General features: G+C 37.6%; 1 protein-coding gene and 1 pseudogene across 22 annotated transcripts in view; one reads left to right on the top strand and one right to left on the bottom strand.

The window, feature by feature from the left end:
* The window catches only part of ABI2 (abl interactor 2), a 183,063-nt gene that overhangs the window by 141,295 nt on the left and 29,532 nt on the right, over positions 1–12,236 (top strand). For 9 of the 22 annotated variants that reach the window (XM_036253531.1, XM_036253518.1, XM_036253529.1 and 6 more), the window contains 3 exons: positions 2,766–2,912; positions 3,637–3,761; positions 11,031–11,189. In XM_036253531.1, the coding sequence (XP_036109424.1) occupies positions 2,766–2,912; positions 3,637–3,761; positions 11,031–11,189 (431 nt within the window). Of the gene's footprint in view, positions 1–2,765; positions 2,913–3,636; positions 3,762–4,812; positions 4,996–11,030; positions 11,190–12,236 lie in introns of all 22 variants that reach the window. The other 13 variants (XM_036253528.1, XM_036253522.1, XM_036253525.1 and 10 more) reach the window with 3 other exon arrangements.
* LOC118625136 lies at positions 8,103–9,419 on the bottom strand (annotated as a pseudogene).

Below are 12,236 nucleotides of genomic sequence, written 5' to 3'. Positions count from 1 at the left end.
GACCAAAATTGTGGTCCAGCTTTGCTCTTTCTCTGTGGTCTTACATAGTCAGCCTCTTAGCAATTCAGTTTTTTCATCTGTAAAAGGGGGTAATATTTTCATCTATCAATTTTTCAGTCACTGCCATGAATTGGATTTTTTAAAAAAATGTATAAAACAAAGAAAATACTTTGACATCTATTGGCTTTATGATATATGCTTAAAAGTTTTTAATTGACAATCTCTTTTTTGGCCCCCTCACCAAAAAAAAAAAAAAAAATCCAACAAACACACACAAAAATACCTAATCAAATGCTGTGGATCAGGACAAGATAAAGATGAATTGGAATATAAAGGAGGATAATATTGGGAATTATAGTTAGGACAGTGGGAAATAATATAAATGAATTCCAGCCAAGAATAGGATTTTATTTGGGGTGGGGAAAAAAGAATTCTGCTTTATTAGAGAGGAACGAGTTTAGTAGGTCAAATAAGATTTAAACTCCAGGGTAGAATGTAGATGACATGGTAGGGTATAATTTTGCAGAGATAAGAGTAGAGAGTCAGATCAAGAGGAAGTATTTGCTTTATTTTTTTGTGGAATGTCTACAGTTCTATCATGTATAGTACCTGACTGATTTTGTTAAGTTTTAAATCAAGATTGTTAGCAATCTGTAGTCTCTAGTAAAATAAAATTTTCTGTTGCTCTCAAATTTTGAAGATTTACTCATATACCAATATTTGTTTTCCTTTGTATTAGCAAGGGGTCTGCAGGATTCTTAGTCTCTGAGCACCACAGACTGGTTGATGGTCATAGTCTGGCCATTTTGTAGTCTTTACCTAGTCACCATATTTTTGTTTCTGTATTCCTTGTTTTTTACCTTGATTATAGTGTTGCCTTCAGTGTATAGTTCTCAATCAGCAAAGATTTTTTTCCTGTCTTGAAACAGAACATTTTTGTTGTCTGGGAAAAATTTGTTTGTAAATTAATCAATTTCCAATTTTATGTTTTTTATATTTACATCATAATTTCAGAGATGCCTAAACTTCTTTTTAATATTTTAAATGCATAGTCTTTTTTAAAAAAAATGTTTTATTTATTTATTTATTTTTATCCTCACCCGAGGACATTTTTCTATTTTTTGTTCCAATAGAGTGGGAGGAAGAATGAGAGAGAGAGAAACATCAAAGTGAAAGGGACACATCGAGTGGCTGCCGCCCACACAACCAACCAGGGCCGGGGACAAACTGCAACTGAGGTACACACGCCCTTAGCGGGAACCAAACCCGGGTCTCTCGGGACCGCAGGCCAATGTTCTAACCTCTGAGCCAAACTGGCTAGGGCATTAAATGCAAAGTCTTGACATTGTTTTTTTTTTTTGTTCTTTGACTCTATCTCATTTAATGCCCCCCCTTCTTAGTATAAATTTGTGTGTGTGTGTGTGTGTTTATGCAAGGAGATTTTGAGGGTAGTGGAGTGGATGGGGTCCTTGCAGAGTGCTCTCATCCAAAATCAGTGAACCATAATTTGAGTAACCCAGGAGAGCAGTATTTAAATATGTTTTTAAATATTTTTTAGAGAGAGAGAAAGGGAGTGAGAGAGATCCATGTGAGAGAGAAACATTGATCAGTTTCCTCCTGCTCACCCCCTACTGGGGATCGAGCCGGAAACACCAGCATGTGCCCTGACCATGAGAGAACACACAATCCATTGAGCCATACCGGCTGGGCGGGAGAGCAGTATTTAAGGGAAACTTGGGAGCTTTGGGGAAATGAATTATTGAGAAATTCATAAGTTAAGTGTGCAACATCATTTCAGGAAAAGAAAGCTTTTAAATTCTCACATTTTGAGATCCCTATTTTTATTCTTTTAAAGACCAAAGTCTCATTTACAAAATGTCAGTTGAGGATTTATCATTGTCGTAAAGAATTTGGAAACCATACATTGTACACCTGAAACTAATACAAAATTATATTGAATGTAAACTGTAATTCAAAAAAACAATTTTAAAACTACCTAAATGTTAACACCAAAAAGGAATTTGGAAATTATTTCCTTTCTTACTCTTCTCATTCTCTGCCTTTAAAAGGAAATTTTGAGGAAAAGGGGAAATAGTTAATAAAACCCAGTTTATTTTTGTACTTTACAGTTCAGAGTACATAAGGTTGGAAGACTTAGGTCTTTTTCTTTTTTCTTCTTTTTAAATGTTGAACTCAGGTGAAAATTAAAGGAGAAAGTGAGGTGAGAATGGAAGATGAGATTAACTTGTTTATTTTAGTGTATGGATATAGTTTGATTTCTGTGTATTGACTATATAGAAAAGGAAATATAGGGTTATAATTGCTGCTGATCATCAGTGTGGGGCTTGTGGAGCCTTTGAGTATTTTTGGTTAGGGAGAGGGCTGAGGAAGATAATTGGTGCATGTATGCAAGGTAGTTGGGAGACTTTGACATGGTACTAAAATAATTTGAACTCATCCAAGAAAAGAAGAGTCTGGGAAACATTGGCTTACTTGGTGGGAGAATTTTTGTGCTCACTGAGGATGAATGAACAAAATTGCATTAGCACAGGGAAATGAGGTTGGAGACTAAAAAAATAACAATACTCATCTAAACCCTAATGATGGAGAAGTGATACTTAAGGAAAGACTGAAATTGGTAGCTGGGTTATGTAAAAACACATTTTTCTATCTGTGAGTACAAAGTGTATTTCACTACTGGCAGCTCTGAATTTCTTGTGCCGAAACTTGCTAATCACACAATACATACGCTCTTCTTTTTGTAGGCGGCACTCCCCCTATCGCACACTGGAGCCAGTGCGTCCTCCAGTGGTACCAAATGATTACGTACCTAGCCCAACCCGTAATATGGCTCCCTCGCAGCAGAGCCCTGTGAGGACAGCTTCTGTGAATCAAAGAAATCGAACTTACAGGTATTTTCTCTACCTCAGTGCAAAATGTGATGGTCATAGTACCATTATTTGTTCAGATAACTTCAGTTAAATCTCTCTCATTTTTCAAGCACTAAGTTCTTTTCCTCACTCTACTCTCCCAAACCTCATCTGATTCCACCTCTCTTTCCTCATGTTCTGATGCAACTTTGAGCAGTCAGGAAGTTGGGGAAAAAAGACATGTTAAAGTACAACCTTCTCTGCAAAATTAATAGTTATAGTTAACCTTAAAAAAATTGTGGGCCAGATATGGGAAATTTCAAGTTGTTTTTTGGTGAAACTTTACAGATGAAAAACTACATGCAATCAAACATTAATATGGGCTACATATATCAAGATATTATTACAAATAAAATTAATCAAGTAATCTAGGAAAATTATGTTTTATTATAAAAGAAGTTTTTTCAGACGGGCATTAATCTAGAGTAAAAGGAAGTATTATTTTTATGTGTTGAGCCCCATCATTTATCATATATGTTTATAAAATTGTTTTCTTTCTCGATTTCTTTAATATATACTTACTAAAAGGTGGTCAAACAAGTATCGAACTCAGCTTTTCCCCCTACTAATAAAGAAATTCATATTTGAATTGGAAGACTTGAATTATCTTTATTGTTACTATATTCATTTCAGAAAATATTGGGAAATGCTGGAAATCTCTTACTGTATATAAATACTCATGATTTGGTGGCTCCTATTTCTTTAGCAGCAGTGGGAGTAGTGGAGGAAGCCACCCAAGTAGTCGGAGCAGCAGTCGGGAGAACAGTGGAAGTGGGAGTGTAGGAGTTCCCATTGCTGTTCCTACTCCCTCTCCTCCCAGTGTCTTTCCAGGTAAAACATGAATGGTGCTTCATCTTCACTTGTCTTTTCTGATTTTGAATTCAATTTCTGATTTAATTACAGTGGGCTTTCTTTGTAATAAGGAATTGTTTTTCCTTCAGGACTCCATAAATGTTGGGAAATCTTTATTATGCATTTGTTATTGTAACCAAGTGATTTGTAAATTTATGCTCACATACTTCTCTGTACTTTGGTTTTATGTCTTTGGTGCTGTATCTTGGTGCTTTGTGGTTTCAGGTACCACCTTGGTATGTTCTGTGTTTAATTCCAGCTAGTGTGTTGACATTGCATGTCTTGGACACAGGGAACTCAGTGTGACAATCATATTTGTAACAAACGACTGGACAAATATCAAAGTAGTTTTGACAATTAAATTTAGTGGAGTGTTGGAACTTACTAGTCTCCAAAATGCTATCGTCTGTTTTTTTCTGAAACAGAAAAATGTACTTATTTAATCTGAGGACACCAAAGTTTAAATTCAGTTTTAAAAGCATGACACAAAAGACATAGGTATAGAATATCACATATTTAATTTACTTATCCTAATAACAAATAGATAATACCTTTTTAAAAATCGTGAAAGAGAGATATTTGAGTTTTTCTAAATGGTATTTTACCTGATGAGATATTTATGTTTGGAACATATGTTTATTTTCTGACTTGGGTAAATTGGAATGGAATGCTGTTGTTTCCTAGTGTTTGGTTTTGTGTATTATTTACATAATGTTATACTAAAGATTACAGTATAAAGGGATCATTTTTCTTGCAGAATAGTGGCCTTCAGGTAAAAAGGAATGCTTGTTCTTAATGAATTAAAATATCTGTACATATCTATACATTACCCTGGTATCTTGGACTATTTCGTGCACACCTAATAATCCTTTAACATCAGCTTTATTCTTTTTGCTCTTTAACACTCTCTTCTATTCTTTGGTTAGTGTTGAGCATTGAATATCTAACATTAAGTTCTCTAATGCCTGTTCTAGTCCTGCCTAATGGGATTGCCTTATTAATGCCGCCTCTTACTCCTATTTCCCCTCAGCCCCTGCTGGCTCTGCTGGTACTCCTCCCCTTCCTGCTACTTCTGCATCTGCCCCTGCCCCTATTGTTCCTGCTACTGTCCCTTCCTCAGCTGCCCCAGACACAGCTTCTGGGAGTGCCCAGACCCTTGCTGATGGCTTCACTTCTCCAACTCCCCCTGTTGTTTCTTCTACTCCCCCTACTGGTGAGTATTGGCTTTTCCTTGGCAGGCAAAATCCAATCATCTGGTCTTTTATTACCTGGGACTGTGGCTTTATGATTTTTGTTTGTTTGTTTGTTTGTTATGTGTGTGCGTGCACACACATATATGTATATATGAAGAATAATTTACTACCTTGAAAATGGCACTTGATCAAAATAAAATATTCTGAGGAAATCAGGGTAAAGTTTCTCAGATATTTCTTCCAGCAGAGCAGCACAAATATACATTATTGCTTGAATTTCATTTACTAAAGATTTGTGAATTTAGTTTGGAACTATCTTGTATACTTTTAAGAAGTTGTCATTAGAAATATTGTTTGTTACAGGTTAAGTTATTAACAAAAAGAAAAGTCTGCCCAGCTGGTGTGGCTCAGTGGGTTGGGCATTGTCTCATGTGCCAGGAGCTGGCTAGTTCAATTCCCAATTAGGGCACATGCCTGGGTTTCAGGTTCGATCCCATTAGCAGATCTGCAGGAGACAGCCCATCGATATTTCTCTCTCATTGATGTTTCTATCTCTCCTTTTCTCTCTCTCAAATCAATAAAAACAAATTTAAAAAAGAAAAAGAAAAGTCTGACTAATTCTAAGGTATATTTTATATTTGATATAGCTATTTGTAAGTCTCTATAGGTCTATTATAACAGAAGCTGTTGCTCATTATAGCAGCATTGGAAACACATAGACAATGGACTTTTAAAGAATTTCAGGTTTTCTTAAGTGTTATTTAAGGTTGGTGTTTTATTGTTTAAAAATTATAGCCTAAAATCTTTTTTGATTGGAAAGGAGAGAAGGACTCAGTTGCTACAAAATATATTTGCAAAGGTAATAGTGATGCTGGTTAATAAATAAGTTCTTATTTGTTATAAAAATGTGTGTGTGTATGGATATGGATACACATCACCGTAGTTTGCCAAGTACTTCATAGAGTATATATTCAACTCTGCTGCTATAAGCAGATGTTTAAATGTGTTAAAAGACACTTTTTCAGTTAAGATGGATTTTGGATGATGTTTTATGGGATAGCTTCTGTAATAGCACTTTTTAAGAAACACTTTCTCCAGTGCATAAACGTCAACATGGGCTGTTCTTTGATCTACATACAGCTCTCTTTGGCCACACTGGCTACTTAAATTTAGGAATTTTGTTGTGCTCCTGCATGGATAAAGAATATAACCTGAAATCGCTGTAGGCCCAGAAAGGACAAATCATCCCCACCAGAGAGTCAACATTTTTATAATTTAATAATATGTGCTGGTTCAGAATATCTCCTGAATAAACATTTGTTGTATGAGTAGATAATGATAGTTTTTTTAAAAAGCAAGGTAGTAAATGCCTCAATAGGAATTTATATAGCTATAGTATTTTTTATGCTGTGTCTTTGAATCACCAAGTACGTTTTTCTCATTTTATTTAGGTATAGTTTATGTACAGTAAAACTTAACCTTGTTAATGTGTATTTCTTTGTTTTGAATCGTATGCACTGATAAAACCACAACTACATTCAAAATGTAGAAACAGTCTTAACATCCCCTAATTACCTCCATACCTCCTTTGTAGTCAGTCCATTCCTTTCACTCCAAGCCCCTGGCAACCACTTGATCTGTTTTGTTTTGTTTTTGTCTCTCAAGTATTGCCTTTGTAAGAATACCATGTAAGCCCTGGCTGGTTTGGCTCAGCGGTTAGAGCATCGGCCTGCCGTCCAGAGAGACCCGGGTTCGGTTCACGCTAAGGGCACATACCTCAGTTGCAGTTTGTCTCCGGCCCTGGTTGGTCGTGTGGGTGGCAGCCACTCGATGTGTCTCTTTCACGTCGATGTTTTTCTCTCTCTCTGTCTCTTCCTCTCCCTCCCTCCCACTCTATCTGAGCAAAAAATGGAAAAATGTCCTCAGGTGAGGATAAAAAAAAAAGAATATCATGTAAATGGAAGCATGTGGTATGTAGCTTTTTTTGTCTGGCTTTTTGGCACATTGCATTTAATATTTATCCATGTTGTTGCATGTTTCATTATTTTCCTTTTTGTTACTGAGTAGTGTTCTGTATGGATGTATACAATTTTTTTATTCCTTTCCCAGTTGAGAAACATTTGGATTGTTTTCTGTTTGGGGTGATGATGACTAAAACTGCCATAAACATTTACACACAGACTTTTGTGTGAGTTTAGATTTTCATTTCATTTTATTTATTTTATTTATTTTGTGGATTGTGCTTTTGGTGTCATATTTATAAGCTCTTTATTTTACATACTGTCATAAAGATTTTGTCCTGTTTTCTTCTAGATGTTATTCATTTTAGGTTTTACATTTAGGCCTGTGGTAATTAAACTGTAGTTTTGTTTTGGTTTTTCAACCCAAAGCAAATTATAAATGCCTTATTAATGGTATGAATAGTCTCTTTTATCTAGTGTCTCTGAATCCCTGAGGATTTATTATGTGAGATTTTAGGTTGGCTCTAACTATAAAATTCATAATGGTGTTAATTACCAGATGTTTTTAACTTGATGATCTAAGGTTTGTATTAGCTTGTTACAGATTAATTACTAAAATGCCAATAATATATTTGTATCTGGTGTTCAAATGACAAATGTATCTTTTAACTAATAGTTCATACTGGTTTTATATTTTTTAGCATGGTTACAGTGACTTGACAGTGCATTATGTTTAAGCTTTTTTTTAAAAAATGTTTTTTCTTTATTGATTTTAGAGCGAGAGGAAGGGAAAGGGAGAGAGATAGAAACATCACTGAGAGGGAAGAACATTGATTGGCTGCCTCCTGCATGCCCCCCACTGGGGATTGGGCCCACAACCTGGGCATGTGCCATGACCGGGAATGGAACCGGTGACCTGTTGGTGCATGGGTCAAGGCTCAACTAGTGAGCCACACCAGCCCAGCTGTTTAAGCTTCAGTGCTCAAGATTTTTATACAACAGAATTGATTTTTACGTTTCAGTAATGTCATATGTAAGAGTATTAAATGATACAGCAAATCTTTTTTTTTTCTTTTTTTTAATTATTTATTTATCTTCCCTCTGTCACACCCTGAGCCAACCATTTTCCCCAGGCTGCCTGGGGAGGTATAGGAAAAGGAACATACAGGGCAGACAAGACATGGGAGAAGGAACTATGGGAGGTGGAGACAGCTCCTTCACATGGCGACAAGGATGATGACAAGGGCCACCATCAGGCAAAAGAGCCCCATGACCTCTGAGAGGGCAAAGCCCCGAATGGTGTAGGAGAAGAGCTATTGCTTCCTGGCATAACCACTGATGAGACTCCCAAACACAGTCCCAGAACCTGACACCCCTACTGTAGCAGCCTCAGCCCCAATGAAGTTGGCTGCTGTTTCATTTGGCTTCTGTTTCTGTGTTTCACCATTTTGGCTATCACTGTGGGCTTTGGAGCCTGTCAAGTTTTCCCTGTGGGTGTTGGTGTTCTGCTGTTTGTGGCTCCCTCTCCTGTGTTTGGATGAGCGTGGGAGGACCCACGTTGAACACCACTGTCAAGTCTTACTTTCCTGGTTAAAGTTGCCAGTCCAGGAAAGGTACTGTTATCCTCTAGCTTTTTGCCTGGAGGCTAGCAGTCGAGGTTACTTGATGAGTTTTGGGTTGTCAGTTGATTGAAAAACTCCCTCAGGTCCTCGGCAAAAGGGGATTTCACGAGGGTGGGGCAGATGCTGGTTGTTAAAAGAGCTTCAATTAGCACTTCAATGGCCCACAGGGTGGGGTTGGATCTTCGAGGGAGGGGCTGCTGCCTCTCCTCAGAGCCCTGGGAAGGAGCAATGTGCCCACCGTCCTGCGTGGCTGCACTCAGCCAAAGCTCTGAGCGCCCTCCAAACCCCGAGTGTCCCGACACAGTTCTAGTCCAGTCTGCCCTCCCTCTGCCGGAGCCCAAGGTGAGTGGCTGTGGCAGTTTTAGCCTCTGTCCCGGCTCTGCGCTGTGGAGCCGCCTGGGAGTGTAACCCGAGGGCGCTGCTCCCAGCTGAGGCCGCTGCCGAGCTGCGGACCGTGGGCTCCCAGCCCCCGTCTCGCGCCTTCGCAAGCCTACCGGGATCGAGTCAGTGTCCCTCATTATATGGTCCTCGCAAGCTGCTTTTCTGTTGCTTTTTCCCGTCAATTTGTCTGTGTTATAGTTGTAATTCCAGTTTGGTTCTGGGAGACGGTCTGTGTAGCTTCCGTTCACTCCGCCGCCATTTTTCCTTCAACCTGAAGTTGGCTGCTGTGTTGATGTCTCTTGTGCTGGTTTAGAAGCTGCAGATAGAAATAAGTGAGGTCAGGGGAGGTGGTGTTGCCAAGCTGCTAAGGCTCTCATCTGTCACCACTGCAGACAGTGACCAGTTCAGCAGCTGAGAGGTGCTCCTGACCAAGGAAGGGGTGGAGATAAACTTGGTGCAGGCATACATTTTTAGGGGATGAGAGGTATGGCGGGAGAGCTCCCAGTGCAGAGAAGTCAGAAGTTGTAGCAGATCTTGAGTGCTTTTATGATATTCTTTTTGTTTGTTTTCTTTATTGATTTCAAAGTGAGGGGGAGAGAGAACATTGATTGGGTGACTCATGCATGCTCCCTACTGGGGATATGGCCCATAATCTAGGCATGTGCCCTGACTGGGAATGGAACCGGTGACCTTTTGATGCATGGGTCGACACTCAACCACTGAGCCAAACCTGCTTGGCTATGATAATATTTATATGAGTCCAGGTTTGATAAATTTATGGATTTCCTGAAGACCAATTTTAGTCATGTAAAACCATTTTACAGTCATGGATAACGTGTTTTTTCTTTGTTCCTTTCATCTTCTCTTCCCTTCTCCCTTGCCCTTTCTCATTTCTTTTCCTCATCTTCTTTTTCTTCCCCTTATCCTTGCTCCTTCCCTTCTCTTTTCTTCCCGATACTGCTCTTCACTCCTTCTCTTCCTCTCTTGTTTTTTTTCTAATTTTATTTTTATTGATCTTAGAGAGAAAGGGAGAGAGAGAAACATCTATTTGTTATTCCACTTATATATGTATTCATTGCTTGCTGCTTATATGTGCCCTTACCAGAGATTGAACCTGCAACCTTGGTATATCGGGATGATGCTCTAACTAGTTAACTGAGCTACCTGGTGGGGGCCCTCTCTTCCTCTCTTGCCTGTTGGAGTGATCTCTCTTGGGTGCTTTGTCTGTAACAGTCGACCTCCAGCTGAATGATTTTGAGTCGGGGGAGTGAAGATAAAATTTAGGAACTGGATTGCTGTAGGAAATTGGATGGTTAGAAAAGATTGTCTTCAGTTGGCATTTGTTATTGAAGTACTCTCAGAGATCAAAATACAGTGAAAGTATTGATAAATATGTACACATTCAGGGATGATACTAATAATAAGATATATTTTGAATCACTTTTTGTGTCTTAGCTTTTTTCATAATTGTAAAGTTCTCAAACTAATTTTAAGACAAATAATCTAGTTTTAGAGATGGATGTCTTTGATTGAATAAAGATGTGTTTGATTTGATTATGTCACTTGACCTTTTGCTGGAAATATTTTCTTTTCCTTTAATTGTTTTACTACCTAAATTTACTAATTTTTATTTTTATCTTTATTTTTATTTTGGAATAAGACTGTGTGTCTTATTTTTTCTTTTGCTTTCCCAAACATCATTCTTACCTTGTTGAGTTTTAATTTTCAGTGTTTTTAGTGGATTTTGGGGAATGGGAGGTGGAGGAAGGGAGCCATACATTTTAATTAATTGTGATGATTTTGAAATCTGTCAAATTATTAATTTAATAAAATTATAATATTAATTAGTAATCTATTTAGATGTAGTTTTTCCAGACCTAATCATTAATCTACTTTCCTGCTTTTGTATTTTGATATAATGTCAGCTGAGCAATAACTTGCATTGTTTTTCAGATAACTAATTAGCTAAACATTGTTATTTTTCATAATCTTATCTTTCATTGCTATTTTTCAGACATTGTACCTAAAGTATTTCATTGTCTTGAGATAATTTTCCTTTAATGGCAACTTTATGTTCTTTTCCTTTTCCAGGTCATCCTGTTCAGTTCTACAGCATGAATAGACCTGCCTCCCGCCATACTCCCCCAACAGTAGGGGGCTCATTGCCCTATAGACGCCCTCCTTCCATAACTTCACAAACAAGCCTTCAGAATCAGATGAATGGAGGACCTTTTTATAGCCAGAATCCAGGTTAGATTTTCTCTTGTTTTCTATAGAGTGTACCTGGTTAAAAATCTTCAGTTACAGAGAAAAAAACCTTTAATTACAAATGATTAGCACATGATAGGTGGTTAGTACGATTTTTTCTTTTTAATAGAGGAATGAATGCAAGGTTACTAATACTGTATTTTCCAGATCTTCTTTAAAAAAAAAAAAAAATCAATACGAGGTTTCCATATAAAGTTGTAGAACTTAATTTTTCTTAACAGAATCTTTTTGAATGTGCTAGTGGTTATTTGCTTTTAAAAATAATTTTGTGGTTAAAATATTTCCTTCCTATTTAATTAGATATCTTTGCTCTGTGAATAGTAAATAATGAAAATTGAGTGTACATGGACAGAGTTTATAAGCAGCAAACTAAAAGGGACATTTTTGAAAATGGTTTGTGCTAGGGAGTTATACTATCTTATTCAATTCTCATACCAAACCTATGATGGGAAAATAGACTCGAACAGATTGATTCAGATATAACAATCATCTTTCATTTGCATCATGCATACAGAAACTTAATCTAGCATATATTTAATACTATATATAATAATTTTGCTTCTTCTCCAAAGAAGGTAAGAGCAAATCTTAGACTTTATGACTATTGTGGACATGATATGTCAACTTATAATGTTTTTCTGGATTTTTGTCAACAGGTCATTAAGTTCATTCCATCTTTGATAAACACTGAATTTTTTTTTTTTTTTTAGTTTAGGTAGAGTGGGAGGGGGAGAGAGGAACAGAGAGAGAGAGAGAAACATCGATGTGAAAGGGACATATCGAGTGGCTGCCACCCGCACGACCGACCAGGGCCGGGGACAAACTGCAACTGACATACATGCCCTTAGCGGGAACTGAACCCGGGTCTCTCGGGACCACAGGCCGACACTCCAACTGCTGAGCCAAACCGGCCAGGGCAACACTGAATTTTATGGAGTTGAAATCTGTCTGCTATGGCTACTACCTTTTGGTGAAACCTTGTTGTATTCTTTGGTGTTTTGTGCAGAAGAAATGTGATCCTCCTTCATT

Source organism: Molossus molossus, unplaced genomic scaffold, assembly GCF_014108415.1.
Source record: "Molossus molossus isolate mMolMol1 unplaced genomic scaffold, mMolMol1.p scaffold_m16_p_11, whole genome shotgun sequence".
NCBI lineage: Eukaryota > Metazoa > Chordata > Mammalia > Chiroptera > Molossidae > Molossus > Molossus molossus.
This window is presented reverse-complemented; position numbering and strand designations above follow the sequence as displayed.